This window comes from Pseudorca crassidens, chromosome 6, assembly GCF_039906515.1.
Source record: "Pseudorca crassidens isolate mPseCra1 chromosome 6, mPseCra1.hap1, whole genome shotgun sequence".
In the NCBI taxonomy this organism is placed as follows: domain Eukaryota; kingdom Metazoa; phylum Chordata; class Mammalia; order Artiodactyla; family Delphinidae; genus Pseudorca; species Pseudorca crassidens.
In genome coordinates this window covers 25363036-25382996 of record NC_090301.1, presented here as the reverse complement: position 1 = coordinate 25382996, position 19961 = coordinate 25363036, and the positions used below count along the sequence as shown (strand labels likewise).

The window sequence follows — 19961 nt, the reverse complement described above, 5'->3', positions numbered from 1 at the left end:
TAACATGTTCACAGAAGATGGGGATAGGAATAACATTTTGAAGGCAGGGGATTATTTTTCAGCCTACTGCAGGTAGATAGTATTATACTCATTTTGTGAATGAAGAAAAATGTAATAATTATTAACTCCATTAATACACTGAGAAACAAAAATTCAAAGAGGTTGAATAATTTACTCAAATTCACAAAACCAAAACGTGGGCACTGGCATACTAATGTAGGTCCTTTTGACCCTACAGCTGTTTCCACTACACAATTCTGCCCCCAAAGTAGGAAAACAAGATAAAGGAAGGACTCCCTCCCTAAGGGTAAATTTTTTTTTCATTTTCTTTATGAGTTAAATATATTTATTAAATATATATTGAATAGCTACCTACATGTAAGACCCAATTTTAAGTGCTGGGAAAAAATATGAATCAGACCAAATCAGTAACTACTAGGTAATCTCATATCTTCCCATATATTTGAATACTTATAACTCTTAAATCTATATCTACAATCCTGACCAAATTCAACTACCTAATTGATAGCTCCATTTTTATGTTCAATAAACCCTGTCCATTTGCCATGTCTGGAACTGAACTAGCCTTCTCCACCTCAGGCAACAGCACCACCATATTTCCCTCCCTCAGCATCCTCTAATCGATAATCAAATACCTAAACTGTCTCAAAAATGTTTCATAATTTCATTAACTTCTTATTTTCATTACCCCCAGACTTCTAACTGGTATCCTCATTTCCATTCTTGCATTGCCTCAATCTAATTTCCATACATAAATTGGCATGATCTCTTTAGAAAATAAATTAGATTATATCATGTCCAGGGCAAAATACTTCAATATCCACTGCATTTAGAATAAAATCCAAATTTTTCATGCTACACAATGTTACCACATACCTTGCTCTGTTTAGGACATTTGTGTGCCTGTTGTCCCGGCATAACTAGTAATAGAGCCTCCTTTCACTCTTAAACTTGTTCATTTGGATGACAAATTACATGGTCACCATATATATAGGGCTCTGTGTTATCTTTCCTCTGCCTAAATTTCTTCCCATAGCCAAAGTCTCTCTCGGGACTCAGTGGGGTCTGTCCTTAAGTCTCCCCTGTAATTACTTTTCTTCAAAATCTAAACCAAAGTGTTTAATCCTGTAACTAGTTGTTTTATTTGTTGAATGTTCATTCTTACCATTAGACACCTCAGTCTACATAGTACCTGGCACATGGTAGGTGTCCACACATATTTATTAAAAGATTAATGACTAAACAAATATGCCATATAGTCAGAGAGTTATATAAACACGCAGTATAACATTTAAATAATACAATACAAACTAACACAGAAGAGAAGGAAGTTACTTCTCTTTAGAGAGAAAAGAGTTTGACTTCACAAGGGGAGGAAGCCCAATCAGTGTTGATGGATCAAAAACATCATGCTACGTGAATCAAGAAGCTATGAGAAAAGATTTGTAAGCAGAAGGAATGTCATTTACAAAGGCAAAAAGATTTTAAAACAGTGTGATTATTCAGGGAACTCAAAGTAGCTTCTATTATTAGAGTGTACAGTCTTGCATAAATGATATATTAATGCCATGAATCCCTAAGGACAAAACCTAAATTATGGAGAAGACTGCAGGAAATATAGAGAAGAACTAAGAAATTCAAAACTTAGTTTTGTTTTCATTTATAGTGCTAGGATGATTTGAGAATGTCTATCGCACATTTACATTTAGCTCACCTTATAAATTATAGAAGTTCTTAGATAATTAAATCACTTTTTGAAGAGTGATATTTCAAACTTCATTACTGTAAAGGATCCTCTCCGTTGTGAGTCTGCCATGTGATATTCACAAAATTGTAATACACGGTCCATAAGGAGACTATATCAAGATTTACGGTACAGAAAACTCAACTGGGCTTTTCCCTCAAATAACTTTTTGGGTTTGCATTTTAAGAATTTTCTCCAATTTCTTCTTTGGGTGATGTATTTTTATTCACTCTCAGATTGTAAAAAGAAATAGGCTAAAACTACTGGATTGACATTTTGGCCTTTATATTATACAAATGCTAAAATGATCAGATCTGTAGAATTTATAGAACATCAGGTCATATTTTGGTGTAAATAAGAGTGGGAATAGTGAATTAAAACTCATCCCAGACCTATTTATCTTGGTATAGAAAATTGTAACGGCTTCTTTGAACTTAAAGTATGCACTCCAAAGTTGCACACTGGTGGACTACAGGATGTGAAAGCTTTGCTTGGCTCCCAGGGTGTTTCAAAAGTTTGAGCCAAGGTTTAAATTTAGAGAAAAATCCAGAATTCTGGACCTTCCTGAAAGTTTTGAAGATCCGTTAACTCAGGTGGAAAAAAAAACATAGTCCCCAAGAAGCAAGTACATGTTTTCTACTTCACATAGAACCATCTCCTTCCATCACCCCAGGTACTGAAATCCACATCACTCTCCTAACATGCGTTATATGACTGAGACCTTGTGCCAGACAAAAAAACAAAAACAAAACCAGGAACAACAACAAAAAAACAACTATTAAAGACCAATCGAGAGTTATCAAAATGTCTAGAAAAATGTTTAGAATTTGATCATTTGTAATTCTGAGAATTGAACGTACATGCTATGCTAACAAAATCATCTAAAAATGGAACAACTCAAACCTTCAATCTTTTCCTTCTTGAATTTTGTTAACTAAACTATTCCTAAACAACAACAAAAACAACAAAGCCAAACAAATCCAGTATAACAATTTTTCCTCCTGACCAATAAGTTATTTGTTTTGGTATCTGGTCAATATAACACAAACATCACAGTACAATAATCCCAAAATATATAAATAGATTATGAGATTGATCTGTGGTTTGAATGAAAATACCTCCCTATATCTTTCAATATAGCAAATATAATTTATTTTATTTAAATAGATTGAATACCCAAACTGTTCTAGATTAGGAAATATAAAGGCAGAAGTGATGGGCACTTACCTTAGCTATCTGGACACACCAATTAAGCAATAGCTGGGATCCAATGTTATCCTTGTGTTCATGGACATAATCCAACAGGCAGCCATGGGGCATAAGCTGTGTAACCAGCTGAATGGTTGGGCTTAGACACACACCCAATAACCGGACTAAGTGTGGATGGTCCATACTTGCCATGATCAGAGCTTCCTAAGAGAAAAAAATATAACACCATTGTTTAAACTCAAAGTTCTTTACCATTATAGTTATTTGCCCTGTACTAATAGTGTTGATAATAATTTTTAAAATGTACTCTCACTCAGTGGAATCAATTAAAAGTGAAAAGACATTATTGTAGCTATTATATTTCTAAAGTGGTTTAATTCAAGTGAAATTAAATGAAAAATAGACTATACAAAATGGGAAATATTATAGAATAACTGCATATAAAATTAATAGCAGTATTTTCTCTTTTGTGATATGAATAATAATAGATTTTATTTACTGCCAAGTAAGTTGAAATTGAATCCTAATTTATACTGTAGATTTTTAACCTTTGATCTTTGGTTCTAGAGTCCAATAATCTGTGCAAATGCACTTACTTGTATAAGGTGGCTCAGTTACAAATAAGGCGATTCAAAGTTAACTCATTCATTATTGGCGTGGATTCAGACAGCATACACAGGTGTAATTTATAAATTATAAATATCATTATAAACAATTACAAACAATATGCCTATTGTGAATTTATGCAGAAAAATAAACACTTTAATAAGACATTTTGCTCCATAACTTTGCTTTCACTCAAATTTATTTCATTTTCAAAATTATAAGTGATGTTTATTCATAGAACCATAAAATTTGAGAGCTAGAGGCGAGATTGTACAAATTTGTATACTCCAATTTTCTCATTTCATGAAGTGAGAAAACAGTTCTAAATTCTTTTTCATAATCATAAAGGCAGCTTTGCTTAATGGAGATAGAGTGTGGACATATTATGGTTATTTAGCACATCCTAAAGTTAGCCTTCAATCAACAGTTATTTTAAGTAACTTCAGTCCAATTTGAAATTGATATGACCTTATATACACACAGAGTGGGTGACACATCCATGGCAATTTATTAACAATCAGTTACCTATATGCAGGTATGAGATTGTTCATTGTACTATTCTTGAATATTTTTTGTAGCTTTGAAAAGTTTCAAACAAATATTTGAAGACAGAAAGCTATATTGAGCTTCTCTTTAAGACAGCATGGCAGATTGATATACACATTTACCTCCATTTCCTCTCAATTCTACCATTTTAACAACAGAGTCATTAATAAAAAGCCAGAAACCAATAATCACAAGAAGAAATGAGGATGGAATGCTAAAAGTAGCAAGTGGCTTACTAGTAGTAACTGACTTAGCAAACGTAAGAAATCTGAAGCCTAACTTAGTAGGGGGAAACTGAAAAGAAATCCAATTTGCCCCACTTGTTTACACACCAAAGGCTCAGTAGTGTTACACCACGAACCACTATACATAAATGAAGCAGGAGGGACTGACTTCATCAGGATTTTTTCAAAGTCCATTTAGGATGCACTTAGACTACAGATCTCCTTCTCCCCGTCATCCTTAGGAGAGGCTAAACCAAAGGGACTGTGGACTGAATATCAGGCAATGGAAAGAGAAATACTCTGGTGAAAATAGTAGGATCATGTAAATTTATATATGGTGAAAGATGGGGCCACGCTCCAGTTTCTTCTCCCAAATGGAGCTGTGACTTCAAACTTCTGGAAGTTTTGTTTAAACCTCAAATTCTACATCCAGCAAAATTTGAACCAAGTGAGTAAATATACAGACATATCTGTTCTTAAAAATGATTATCGGGGTTTCCCTGGTGGCGCAGTGGTTGAGAGTCTGCCTGCCGATGCAGGGGACACGGGTTCGTGCCCCGGTCCAGGAAGATCCCACATGCCGTGGAGCGGCTGGGCCCGTGAGCCGTGACCGCTAAGCCTGCGCATCCAGAGCCTGTGCTCCGCAACAGGAGAGGCCACAACAGTGACAGGCCTGCGTACCGCAAAAAAAAAAATAAAAATAAATTTAAAAAAATGATTATCTCACATTTCCTTTCTCTGTTAGATGTGCTCATTTAATAAAAGGTGGAAGGCAGTTAAAAAAGTACATTTAATTGAGGAAACAAGGAAATGACAGAAGGGATACTCCAGAATAAAGGCTATACAGAAGCCTGAGATAGTAGCCAGTCCAGACTGGAGTAGGACATATTGCTCTGGAAAAGATGATGCAAGAAGATGGAATTGATAGAAAACCTAATGAGTTTAAAATGCATTAAGAGTATACACGTTTTCCTAGCCGAAACTGACCATCAAATTAGTGACAGATACACAGAAAACTAAGCAAAAGTAAAATAAAGAAATGAATTTGAGGTAAAACACAAGATACACACAAGAAAAGAAAGTCATTCATAATTACTATAAAGCAGTGGTCCCTAACATTTTTAGCACCAGGGATCGTTTTCATGGAAGACAATTTTTCCATGGACCAGGGGTGGGCAGGGGGACGGCTCACAATGATTGAAGTGCATTACATTTATTGTGCACTTTATTATTATTACATTGTAATATATAATGAATTAATTATACAACTCACCATAATGCAGAATCAGTGGGAGCCCTGAGCGTGTTTTCACTTGCCACTCACTGATAGGGTTTTGATATGAGTCTGCAGGCCATTGATTAACTATAGTCTCTGTGCAGTCAAACCTCTCTGCTAATGATAATCTATATTTGCAGCCGCTCCCCAGTGCTAGCATCACTGCCTCAGCCCCACCTCAGATCATCAGGCATTAGATTCTCATAAGGAGCGTGCAACCCAGATCACTCAGATGTGCAGTTCACAGTAGGGTTTGCACTCCTGTGAGAATCTAATGCAGCCACTGACCTGTCAGGAGGAGGAGCTCAGGCAGTTATGCGAGCGATGGGGAGCAGCTGTAAATACAGATGACGCTTCACTCGCTCACCCGCCACTCACCTCGTGCTGTGTGGCCTGGTTCCTAACAGGCCACGGACCACTACAGGTCTGTGGCCTGGGGGTTGGGGAAATCTGCTATCAAGCACAGCTGCAGCTGGGAGTCGTTATATAAGCATAACAACATAAACATGAAACAATATAAGCAAATATCATATGACTATATTGGAAAATGAAGAAAAGGAAGATATATTTCTGCAAGGTGGTGATGGGAAGGAAGTGAAGTACATTCCTGTTGTTCACAATGGAAAGTTAGTATATGATGCATAAAACTGAAAAATCAAGAGTTGACAGTATAAGCATATTATTTAGATAGAGAGTTAAGTAAAAGAAGAAATTGCTGAAAATTGAAAGTGATTACTTGGGCAGTGTAAAATGGGGGCAGGGAAGGAAAAGAGGGTCACTAGTGACTGCTGTCTTTCACCATTATTAGCCTTGTAGGACATTATTCACTTTTAACCTCCATTACTATTTGAGTAGTGTTGAGTTCAGCTGAGTCTAAAGATTATTCATAATTATGGGGTAAGTCTGACAGAGTATATAGATTTTACTGGATACAGCCAGGGTCTTACGTGAAATATAACATTTTATTTCTTGAAGAAGGAAGGGTGGGGCAGTATGAATATGTGTCCAGAGAAGGGATAGATATAAGGCTAAACAGAAGAAATAAGCTGGTAAGGGGGTTTCAGCCTAACTCAAGGCACATTATTTCTGAGGCTTTTGTGGGCAGAAGCTGAAACTGTTGTTTTTCAGGTGTTATCCTCAGGTGGTAACAGTCAAACGGTCCCGAGGTAGGACTTCTCAGTGGCTCAGAGAAAAGAGAAGCTCCACATGGAGACCAGAGCTGGTGAGAAAAAACACTGTAGATACTACAGGGTGACTGCAACTGGGAGACTGTTGTGTAAGATCATATGAGACACGCAGCCCTTCCCAAACTATTTGGGAAGGCTTCCACTGAAGTTGGGAGTTTCTGCACAATTAGCAAAGCCAGAAATTTGAGTTATTGCTACTAATATGGCTCTATTTGGATCCAGGAGGTGGAAACATTTTGGTTTTGCTTCCTGTATATTTCAGTCAACATTTGAAATAAAGCAAACTAATGTAATTATAAGGAGAGTACAAATAGAAATGTTAGCCAAGTTGCATTACCTATTATTTAATGTAGTATTTTTATTAACTAATTAAATAGTAATTAACATTAATATTAAAAGCATAAACCAGAGGATTCCTTCACTGAATTATGACATGCACATATATAAATATACACATAGACAACAACAAATAAGCAAAACATAATTAAATTAAATATCTAACTCAATCAAGTATCAAATTAGATATTTAATTAGATATTAAATATTAGATATCTGATTAAATTAAATGTATGCTAATTGCATTCTATTTCTCTTCTGGTGGCTCTAGTTTTTCATGTCCATCAAATCGACCTAGGTTTATCACTATAAGGCTAGCTTTCCAAGTCCCACTCCCAGATAATCGGGTCTAGAAGTAAATCAGAATCTACATTTGTAGCAAGATCCCTAGGAGAAATTACTGTAGGAAACATAGAACTTTGAGAACCCCTGGAACATCTCCATTAAATGTATGTCTCTATCATCCATTGCAAAGGAAGTAACATGCAACAGTTGGTTGATCATCATTGTAACTCTAGGAAGCAAAGGAGGCAGCCATTCTCAGCTGTAACATAAGGAAACCAAGGCTGAGCAGAATTACCGCCCCAGGTCATATGATGTGTAGGCAGCAGGATCAGTGTTAAGATTCGTGTTTTCTGATTCTTAGTACAGTGCTATTTCTTAGGACAGTAAACATACTGTAATTTTAAAATTTCCATTCTATCAGCACTTTGAACTGTAGATGCTTATCTTATTAACAAGAAGATAGCACCAAACACCTGACTTTAGCCATACCTGAGTGAATTGGGTCAAATTATATTGATACTTTAGCTCCTGAGGAGCAACTCAAGCAACAGATTTGCACCTACAAGTAAACTGCCATCACTTACAATATGCTTTCAGAAAAGGCCGAAGAAAATATATTTCTCTGATTTCCTGTGAGTATTATTTGGTACAGGCCATTTCCTATGATATAGAACACGGTGAAATTTAAGGTAAAAGAAAGATTTTAAGGTTATTTCAGGCCTTCTTTTTCAGGACGAAATACATAAACAAATTTTTTTCTTTTACAACTCAAGGAGTAATGATATTTCCATTCTAAATATGCATGTGAAAAGTTTACATCAGAAGAGTGTAAAAAAGTCCCATGAAAGTTCTCTTTTAAAAAATCTATTTGTAAGTTCTGGCAAAAAAGCTGGGGTTGTATTAAGGAAAATTGCTCATCACACTACAAAGAGTATTTGAAACCAAATTGCAGAGTATTTGCATAACAGTTCTCGTTTTTTGAGAAAGAAAAGATGAACACGACGATACTAATTGTAGGTTTTATTTTTTCATAAAGGAAATAGCAGATGGCTTTTTTGGGGGATAGGGGAAGAAATAAAGAGAAGAGAATGTGGATTCATTTAGAGTGATGAGTAGGATGGAAAGGGAAAAAAAATCAATATTTTAATAATGGAGTGTTAGGTTTCAATAAATTACTCTATGTTAAAATTAATAACGTCCTTTGTTACCTATCTCTGTGTGGGGCCTATGGAAGCAATTTTGGAATCTTTGCTGCTGTCACTAGAAAATGTCACCAAAGGCCACTGGAATACATACAAGTTGACAGGTATATTATCTATTTTTCCAGAAATGAAATTATTTTCTGTCTTTGTTTTCCCTTTTGCTTTACAAAATTTTTCTTGTAGGTGAATTAAATAGTTTTCTCATTGGACAGAGAGGAAGGCTGTAACAGGTGCTACACTGAAAACTCTAAAGCAGAAACATTTTTCTTTACAATGAGTTCTGGTTTCAATAAGCACATTTTTTTTTAACTATCAAGGGATGACCAGGGCATAGATAAAAAGCTCTGAAGCATGTGTGCCACTATTCTCTAGCCTATGCTATTTGTACCTCTATTTCATTCTGAAGGAAAGACATTTCTGTACAATAATAAAAGTGAGCAATACCATTTGTCACACTAAGGCATCATTTTGCCCAGCCTTCAGATGTTAAACCTTGCCACTTAAGCTTGTTTTCTCACTCATGCTGTTAGTAGTTTCACAAAAAGAAAACAAAAAACAAAAAACATATGGTCATTGAAAACTTATAGGCTATTCTGTTTTTGAAAAATGTTAACTTCAGCCCAACTTTCACTGTTTCATTATGTCTATGGACCATTAATTCAATACCCTCCAGCTGAAAATGGGGAAAATCTCATTGCCTCAGGGATAAGGAAGATAAAAAAAGGGGGATAGAGAAAAAGAAAGGATAAACAATTAACACAGGCATATAAAATTGTGCTTAATGAAACTGTCAGCAGACTTGTGAATGCTTAAAACAAATGCCTCTCCTAAAGATAGTGGGGGTGATGATGATGAAGAGAACAAAGAAGATATTAGTGATGGCAGTGATGAAAAATGAGACAAGATTATTGGTCCATAATAATGTTTTACAAATGTGTTTTGCTGCAGATGGTACCCAGATAATAAAATAAATGAAATCTGCATCTGTTCCCTCATGTCTAGAATAAATAATAATTCACTAGTGCAAGTAGGTGAGCAGTAATTAGACTGAATTAATATGCCATCAGTTTAAGTGTGTCTACATTGCTCAGTGGCACTCCTTTCCAATCGCTGGTATCATTTTTGTGAACTTGAACAATCAAATTAGGATCCTTCTAACTTTTGGAGTCAGCAGTTTTCCATCTCTGTTCTCCATCATTCACCCATTTGCTGGCTGAATTTTAGATCTACATATTACTTAACAATGCTACACAATTAAGACCTTTGTGAATAATTTTATACAAGGTAGAATTTTACTTTCTGACTGTGTTTTCTGTTATACTGTTATACTGAATTCAGTTATACTGAATTTCCCTCTATCCTTATTATATTTTCCTATCCTATGGTATACATGTATTCACTTAAAATATTTATTGAGGACCTGCTATGTGCCTAGCACTGTGATTGAAGCTTCTCTATCCTCATGAATCTTTCATTCTCCTGGGAGAGGCAACACAATATACAGAAAAACCAAATAAATATAAAACAGATGTATAAATAAGTATAAATTGCATTAAGGGTTATGAAGAAAATAGAGTATTGCAATAGATAATAAAATGGTGGTGGCAGAGCTATTTTAGATAAGGGTAGTCAAAAAATGTGCGCTGAGATCAGAATTATGAGAAGTCAGATAGACAAATATGAAGAAAGAGACTGAGAGCTTGGTAAATTCTGGAAGCTCTGAGAATACCCAGGTCTGGAATTTAGGAAGGGCTGCAATGGCATGAGATAAGATTGGAAATGTAAGTAGGGGCCAGACCATGAAAGGCCTTTAAGTCATGGAAAGAAGACTGGATTTATTTTTAATAATTTAATTTTTTAATGCCTGTTTCTGTTCTGCTTCACTTATCTCTCTCTTAGCCTAAGCGCCAATGTTAACTATTATAATAAAGCATTTACCACATCCTATAATTTTCCCCCCCGATATTCCCATTTTGACACCCCTTGGCCAAAGACAACTCCCACCATTTGAATTCTCAAACTTTCCAGTGTTGTTAGAGAAAAGCATAGATGCATGGAGGTTTGTCAAATCTCCTGACTTGATCCTCCAAAAATAGCCCTTGGTTTTAGTTTTTAATTTCTTATTGACTCTTTATTACATTTATTATGACCTGTATTTCTGAGCAGGAAAAACAAAAACAAAACAAAACAACACTTTCTACCTTTCACAATATTTACTCTGTAAAATGTGCTCCTGACATCTTTCCATTGTGTTCCTTTGGATAATTTTACCTTTGTTTATCTCTAGTATGACTTTATTTTCACTCCATATTGGCACATTCACTGTACCCACAAATATATTTAGATGTCCTATATTCTAAAAATGAAAGTTCCTTCAATTTTTCCACTTCTCTACTTTGAGAATATTTGCTATTCTCATTGGCTATTTCTTCATTTTATAGTCCTTTGCTCCTTAGGGGTCTAGTTTTTCTGCAACTTTCCTACATTCTAACTATTCAAAGTACTCTTGAAAAAGTCACCAGTAACCTCCTTATCACTAGTCAATGAGTTATTCCCTCAATCTTAACATTTTCCTGAGATTCTGCATGCTGATACCTCACTGACCACCATCCTCTTTTGAAAATCTCTCTGTGATTGATGATAGCATTTTATTCTATCCTGAATCTTCGGTCTCTCTGAGTATTCTTATTACAGGTATTGGCACCTGCTTTTCCCTCCCATACCTTAAATGTGGAAATGCCATCATAGCTTTGTCCCTAATATTCTTTGCTTTCATCTGTAACCTCTTGCATCCTTATATCTTATAACTAAGAAATATGACAGAGTTATCAGAAACACATGGAGTCAACTGCAGAATTCTGTGGTTTCTCAGGTTTAATAACATGGCTATTTAAAAGATGGAAAGCAAAATCCATCATGACCATATCCAAAATATCTGTGCAAAATACCTGTCAAAATATCCAGACATGAGAATTATGCTGTGCCCATATTCCAACCATTCTTTTCAACTCCTGCAATTTCAACCGTCATCTCTGAGCAGAAACTAATAGGTCTTTATATAGGTATAGCTCCCCTATCGTGGTATCTATTCCATTTTTATTTGACTTATTTGTTAAAGGTCCACCACCATCTCTAATGATTTCTCTGAGAGTAGTAATATTAGCTGATAATGTTATCAAACTCTTGTAGAGTGTATGGCTCTTAGTAAGGGGGCAATGCAGTTTTATTAATAAATAAACAGAATCTGTATCATATTCCCCCCTCCCATCCTACCTCATCTCAGGAATCAACTCATATTTCAAGTGCCTTCTGGTCATCCTGATACAGATAAACTACTGGATATCAAATTTAAGACACAAAGTAAATTTCTCGATAAAAGCTTGTCTGCTAACTTTGCCAATTTTGTAGATGTCAGAAACATTTTCTAATTTGGGTTTTAAACCTTGGATTCATATTTGGCATTGTCTTTTCTAATGTTTTGCATTCCACTCCATATCTAACATTGTGCCACGTCCCATTTATTATTTATTCCACTGTAGCTCAAATCTGTATCCTTCCATGTATTTTTTTCTTTTTTATACAGCAGGTTCTTATTAGTCATCAATTTTACACACATCAGTGTATGCATGTCAATCTCAATCACCCAATTCATCACACCACCAGCACCACCCACCCCAAGGCTTTCCCCCTTTGGTGTCCATACGTTTCTTTTCTACATCTGTGTCTCAATTTCTGACCTGCAAACCAGTTCATCTGTACCATTTTTCTAGGTTCCACATATGCATTAATATACGATATTTGGTTTTCTCTTTCTGACTTACTTCACTCTGTATGACATTCTCTAGATCCATCCACATCTCAACAAATGCCCAATTTCATTCCTTTTTATGGTTGAGTAATATTCCATTGTATATATGTACCACTTCTTTATCCATTCGTCTGTTGATGGGCATTTAGGCTGCTTCCATGACCTGGCTATTGTAAATAGTGCTGCAATGAACATTGGGGTGCATGTGTCTTTTTGAATTATGGTTTTCTCTGGGTATATGCCCAGGAGTGGGATTGCTGCATCATATGGTAATTCTATTTTCAGTTTTTTAAGGACCCTCCATACTGTTCTCCATAGTGGCTGTACCAATTTACATTAACACCAACAGTGCAAGAGGGTTCCCTTTTCTTCACACCCTCTCCAGCATTTGTTTGTAGATTTTCCAATGATGCCCATTCAAGCAGGTATGAGGTGATACCTCATTGTAGTTTTGATTTGCATTTCTCTAATAATTAGTGATGTTGAGCATCTTTCCATGTGCCTCTTGGCCATCTGTATGTCTTCTTTGGAGAAATGTCTATTTAGGTCTTCTGCCCTGGATTGCGTTGTTTGGTATTTTAATATTGAGCTGCATGAGCTGTTTATATACTTTGGAGATTACTCCTTTGTCCGTTGATTCATTTACAAATATTTTCTCCCATTCTGAGGGTTGTCTTTTCGTCTTCTTTATGGTTTCCTTTGCTGTGCAAAAGCTTTGAAGTTTCATTAGGTCCCATTTGTTTATTTTTGTTTTTATTTCCATTACTCTAGGAGGTGGATCAAAAAAGATCTTGCTGTGATTTATGTCACAGAGTGTTCTTCCTATGTTTTCCTCTAAGACTTTTATAGTGTCCGGTCTTACATTTAGGTCTCTAATCCATTTTGAGTTTATTTTTGTGCATGGTGTTAGGGAGTATTCTAATTTCATTTTACATGTAGCTGTCCAGTTTTCCCAGCACCACTTATTGAAGAGACTGTCTTTTCTCCATTGTATATGCTTGCCTCCTTTGTCATAGATTAATTGACCATAGGTGCATGGGTTTATCTCTGGGCTTTCTATCTTGTTCCATTGATCTATGTCTCTATTTTAGTGCCGGTACCATATTGTCTTGATTACTGTAGCTTTGTAGTATAGTCTGAAGTCAGGGAGTCTGATTCCTCCAGCTCCGTTTTTTTCCCTCAAGACTGCTTTGGCTATTCAGGGTCTTTTTTTGTCTCCATGCAAATTTTAAGATGTTTGGTTCCAGTTCCATAAAAAATGCCATTGGTAATTTGATAGGGATTGCATTGAATCTGTAGATTGCTTTGGATAGTACAGTCATTTTCACAATATTGATTCTTCCAATCCAAGAACATGGTATATCTCTCCATCTGTTGGTATCAGCTTTAATTACTTTCATCAGTGTCTTATAGTTTTCTGCATACAGGTCTTTTGTCTCCCTAGATAGGTTTATTCCTAGGTATTTTATTCTTTTTGTTGCAATGGTAAATGGGAGTGTTTCCTTAATTTTTCTTTCTGATCGTTCGTTGTTAGTGTATAGGAATGCAAGAGATTTCTGGGCATTAATTTTGTATCCTGCAACTTTACCAAAATCATTGATTAGCTCCAGTAGTTTTCTGGTGGCATCTTTAGGATTCTGTATGTATAGTATCATGCCATCTGCAAACAGTGACAGTTTTACTTCTTATTTTCCAATTTGTATTCCTTTTATTTCTTTTTCTTCCCTGATTGCCATGGTTAGGACTTCCAAAACTATGTTGAATAACAGTAGTGAGAGTGGACATCCTTGTCTTGTTCCTGATCTTAGAGGAAATGCTTTCAGTTTTTCTCCATTGAGAATGATGTTTGCTGTGGGTTTGTTGTATGTGGCCTTTATTATGTTGAGGTAGGTTCACTCTATGCCCACTTTCTGGAGAGTTTTTATCATAAATGGGCACTGAATTTTGTCAAAAGCTTTTTCTGCATCTATTGAGATGATCATATGGTTTGTATTCTTCAATTTGTTAATATGGTGTATCACATTGATTGATTTGCGTATTTTGAAGAATCCTTACATCCCTGGGATAAATCCCACTTGATCATAGTGTATGATCCTTTTAATGTGTTGTTGGATTCCGTCTGCTAGTATTTTGTTAAGGATTTTTGCATCTATGTTCATCAGTGATATTGGTCTGTAGTTTTCTTTTTTTGTAGTATCTTTGCCTGGTTTTGGTATCAGGGTGATGGTGGCCTCATAGAATGAGTTTGGGAGTGTTCCTTCCTGTGCAATTTTTTGGAAGAATTTGAGAAGGATGGGTGTTAGCTCTTGTCTAAATTTTTGATAGAATTCACCTGTGAAGCCATCTGGTCCTGGACTTTTGTTTGTTGGAAGATTTTTTTTTTTTTTTTTTTTTTTTGTGGTACATGGGCCTCTCATTGTTGTGGCCTCTCCCGTTGTGGAGCACAGGCCCCGGACGTGCAGGCTCAGCGGCCATGGCTCACAGGCCTAGCCGCTCCGCGGCATGTGGGATCTTCCCGGGCCAGGGCTCGAACCCGTGCCCCCTGCATCGGTAGGTGGACTCTCAACCACTGCACCACCAGGGAAGCTCTGTTGGAAGATTTTTAATCACAGTTTCAACTTCATTACTTGTGATTGATCTGTTCATATTTTCTCTTTCTTCCTGTTCAGTCTTGGAAGGTTATACCTTTCTACGAACTTGTCCATTTCTTCCAGGTTGTCCATTTTATTGGCACAGAATTGCTTGTAGTAGTCTCTTAGGATGCTTTGTATTTCTGTGGTGTCTGCTGTAACTTCTCCTTTTTCATTTCTAATTTTATTGATTTGAGTCCTCTCCCTCTTTTTCTTGATGAGTCTGGCTAATGGTTTATCAATTTTGTTTACCTTCTCAAAGAACCAGCTTTGAGTTTTATTGATCTTTGCTATTGTTTTCTTTGTTTCTATTTCATTTATTTCTGCTCTGATCTTTATGATTTCTTTCCTTCTACTAACTTTTGGTTTCGTTTGTTCTTCTTTCTCTAGTTCCTTTAGGTGTAAGGTTACATTGTTTATGTGAGATTTTTCTTGTTTCTTGATGTATGCTTGTATAGCTATAAACTTCCCTCTTAGAACTGCTTTTGCTGCATCCCATACATTTTGGATCATTGTGTTTTCATTGCCGTTTCTCTCAAGGTATTTTTTGATATCCTCTTTGACTTCTTCAGTGATCTCTTGGTTATTTCATAACATATTGTTTAGCCTCTATGTGTTTGTGTTTTTTACATTTTTTCCCCCTGTAATTCATTTCTAATCTCATAGCGTTGTTGTCAGAAGAGATGCTTGTTATGATTTCAATCTTCTTAAATTTACTGAGGCTTGATTTGTGACCCAAGATGTGATCTATCCTGGTGAATGTTCCGTGTGCACTTGAAAAGAAAGTGTAATCTGCTGGTTTTGAATGGAATGTCCTATAAATATCAATTAACTCTATCTGGTCTATTGTGTAATTTAAAGTTTCTGTTTCCTTATTTATTTTCATTTTGGATGATCTGTCCATTGGTGTAAGTGAGGTCTTAAAGTCCCCCACTATTATTATATTACTGGCGATTACCTCATAGCTGTTAGCAGTTGCCTTATATATTGAGGTGCTCCTATGCTGGGTCCATATATATTTAGAATTGTTTTATCTTCTTCTTGGATTGATCCCTTTGATTACTATGTAGTGTCCTTCCTTGTCTCTTGCAACATTATTTATTTTAATGTCTATTTTATCTAATATGAGTATTGCTACTCCAGCTTTCTTTTGATTTCCATTTGCATGGAATATCTTTTTCCATCCCCTCACTTTCAGTCTGTATGTGTCCCTAGGTCTGAAGTGGGTCTCTTGTGGACAGCATATATATGGGTCTTGTTTTCTATCTATTCAGCAAGCCTGTGTCTTTTGTTTGGAGCATTTAATCTGTTCACTTTTAAGGTAATTATCTATATGTATGTTCCTATGACCATTTTCTTAATTGTTTTGGGTTTGTTTTTGTAGGTCCTTCTCTTCTCTTGTGTTTCCCACTTAAAGAAGTTCCTTTAGCATTTGGTGTAGAGCTAGTTTGGTGGTGCTGAATTCTCTTAGCTTTTGCTTGTCTGTAAAGCTTTTGATTTCTCCATTGAATCTGAATGAGATCCTTGCTGGGTAGAGTAATCTTGGTTGTAGGTTCTTCCTTTTCATTATTTTAAGTATATCATGCCACTCCCTTCTGGCTTGTAGAGTTTGTGCTGAGAAATCAGCTGTTAACCTTATGGGAGTTCCCTTGTATGTTATTTGTCATTTTTCCCTTGCTGCTTTCAATAATTTTTCTTTGTCTTTAATTTTTGCCAGTTTGATTACTATGTGTCTCAGCGTGTTTCTCTTGGGTTTATCCTGCATGGGACTGTCTGTGCTTCCTGCACTTGGGTGGCTAATTCCTTTCCCATGTTTGGGAAATTTTCAACTATAATCTCTTCAAATATTTTCTCAGGTCCTTTCTCTCTCTCTTCTCCTTCTGGGACCCCTATAATGTGAATGTTGTTGCATTTAATGTTGTCCCAGAGGTCTCTTAGGCTGTCTTCAATTCTTTTCATTCTTTTTTCTTTATTCTGTTCCGCAGCAGTTTATTCCACCATTCTGTCTTCCAGGTCATTTATCCGTTCTTCTGCCTCAGTTATTCTGCTCTTGGTTCCTTCTAGTGTAGTTTTCATTTCAGTTATTATATTGTTCATCTCTGTTTGTTTGTTCTTTAATTCTTCTAGTTCTTTGTTAAACATTTCTTGCATCTTCTCAATCGTTGCCTCCATTCTTTTTCCGAGGTCCTGGATCATCTTCACTATCATTATTCTGAATTCTTTTTCTGGAAGGTTGCCCATCTTCACTTCATTTAGTTGTTTTTCTGGGATTTTATCTTGTTCTTTCATCTGGTACATAGCCCTCTGCCTTTTCATCTTGTCTATATTTCTGTGAATGTCGTTTCTGTTCCACAGGCTGCAGGATTGTAATTCTTCTTGCTTCTGCTGTCTGCCCTCTGCTAGTGTTGGGGGGGTCTCCTGCAGAGGCAGAGGGTGGCTGTGGCTCACTGTGGGAACAAGGACACTGGCAGCAGACGTTCTGGGAAGTACTCCTTGGCATGAGCCCTCCACTCCGCCATTAGCCCCACCAAAGAGCCTGTCCCTTCCATGTATTTTTAACATGACTCCTAGTTACGTTCAGACTCACATTACTGCTGTAAAAAGAATGCTGATTTTTCCATTAATTCAAGTGTGTTTTTGCTATAACTTACAAAAAAAAAAATCCTTGGCATTTTTTGGAGTCCTACATAGATACCCTTAATCTTGCATGTACTCAATAAACATTTGTTGAGTTAAATTTGATATGTCGAAAAATGCAACACATTCTGTAATAAAGTTGGATTATACTCCCAGCTATGATGCTAGTGATCTATGGGATTAACCTTAATATTTCTCTTTGCCCCTCCAGAGCCATTCTCCATCCTTCTCCACTTTGCCATGTGCCCAGCAAAACTGACCCAAATGGATGACAACAGGCTACCTTTTCTCTGTATTGGTTTCATTTGCGTTCAGCCAATAAAAAGAAGCAGCAGAAGACTGAAGAGAGAAGAGAGTGAGGTTGGTATTTATCCCTCACCCCCCACTTCCCTGCAGCCCTCTAAAAGTCACAGTGGTAATCTTTCTCTTGCTCCTTCAGGCCTAGCAGTTCTGTTACTAGTCTCGAGACACTTCAACAGTCTATGGCTGGTGTTCCTCAACACTGCCTATACCTTTATAAAAACTCCTTTGCTAAACTCTCTTCCGTTATTCCAACTTAATATACCATGTGTTTCTTTTTTTTTTTTTTTTTTTTTTTTGCGGTACGCGGGCCTCTCACTGCTGTGGCCTCTCCCGTTGCGGAGCACAGGCTCCGGACGCACAGGCTCAGCGGCCATGGCTCACAGGCCTAGCTGCTCCATGGCATGTGGGATCTTCCCGGACCGGGGCACAAACCCATGTCCCCTGCATCGGCAGGCGGACTCTCAACCACTGCGCCACCAGGGAAGCCCTATCATCTGTTTCTTGTTGGGGTTCTTCTGATTAGGTAAATTTGGGCAAGTCACATAACCTAAAACTTATTTGTTAAATGACAGATTTAAGTCACTGTTGGGCAAAAAAATGGCATGTGTGCTACCCCAGCACTCCCTCCCCTTGTCCATGGCAGAGACTGCTGAGCAATCATTGTGATGGGCTGATAATGAATCCCCAAATATGCCCACATCTTAATCCCAGGAACCTGTGAATCTTACTGTATTTGGAAAAAGGGTCTGTACAGATATGATTAAGTTAGGGATTTCAAGATGAGGAGATCATCTTGGATTATCTGGGTGGGCCCTCAATGCCCTCACAACTATTCTTATAAGAGAAAGGCATAAGGAGATTAGACACAGATACCAGAGGAGTCAGAGGTGAGAGTGATGCTTCCACAAGCTACAGAACATATGCAGCCACCAGACACTGGATGGGAAGAAACAGATTTTCCTTTAGAGCTTCTGAAAATGCAGAAGCATGCAGCCCTACCAACGCCTTGACTTCAGAAGTCTGGCTTCCAGAAATGTGCTATAATGTTTCTGTGAAGTCAACGTGTCTGTGGTAGTTTGTTACAGCAGCCAAGGAAAACTAATACAACTACTGTATTCCTGCAAGGACTGGATGAGGACTCAAAATCCTTCTCCATCCAATGCTTTAGGCAACAAAAACCAACTTATTGGAAAGTAGAGGTGAGATTTAAACATTGTTGCCTTGATTTTATACATAGTTTTACAATTAATGTTGCTGCCAAACCTTTTTTTAGTTTGGATGTACTATATTGGTCTAATCTAAATGATGCAGATACTTTCAATTCATTTAAAAATTAACACATATATATGTAATAGCCAAATGATATAGTATAGACAAAGAGCTTAGCAGTGCCTAGTAGACTCTTAAAAATGTTAGTTACATTTACATTTGTATTAAACTAATTATATTTGAAGGGAGTGAAATCATTGAGTAGTAAAGGCATAGCCAGGAGTCTGGAAAAAAACTGCAGCCCCAGGGTAAATGGGCACTTTGATCTTTTTTCAAGTCTAGTAGGGCCATTTGGAATAAAAGGTAGGTAAATCAACCAAAAAATATTTTTTCTGTCAGCCCTTTATAAGCTATTCTTTTCCTATTTAAGCCCATGGAGAGCTGGAAACATCTCTTCCTACTTTCAACATAAAGGTAATCATGAAACATCAGGAGAAGGCCAAAGGTAGCTTATGGAGTTGCAAGAGAACTTCAAGGACAGCACAAATTTGTTCTGTAACAAATAGTAACCACAATAACAGTAATAACAGTAAATAGCAATTTGGGTTAAAGTAGATGGTAAAGACTAAGAGGTACTGGTGCATGCTTATATCTAGGGCAGAGACAATCACTTACTGATTAATCTTAGCAAAGTTACAGAAAGAGATGCACAAAGGTGTCTGCAATTAACCATTCAGG

At 36.7% G+C, this 19961-nt stretch overlaps 1 protein-coding gene across 1 annotated transcript in view; it reads right to left on the bottom strand.

Moving 5' to 3' along the window:
- The window catches only part of ERBB4 (erb-b2 receptor tyrosine kinase 4), a 1112967-nt gene that overhangs the window by 172894 nt on the left and 920112 nt on the right, over nucleotides 1–19961 (bottom strand). Inside the window, exon 20 of the mRNA XM_067740710.1 lies at nucleotides 2993–3178. Coding sequence (XP_067596811.1) covers nucleotides 2993–3178 — 186 coding nt within the window. The remainder of the gene's footprint in view (nucleotides 1–2992; nucleotides 3179–19961) is intronic.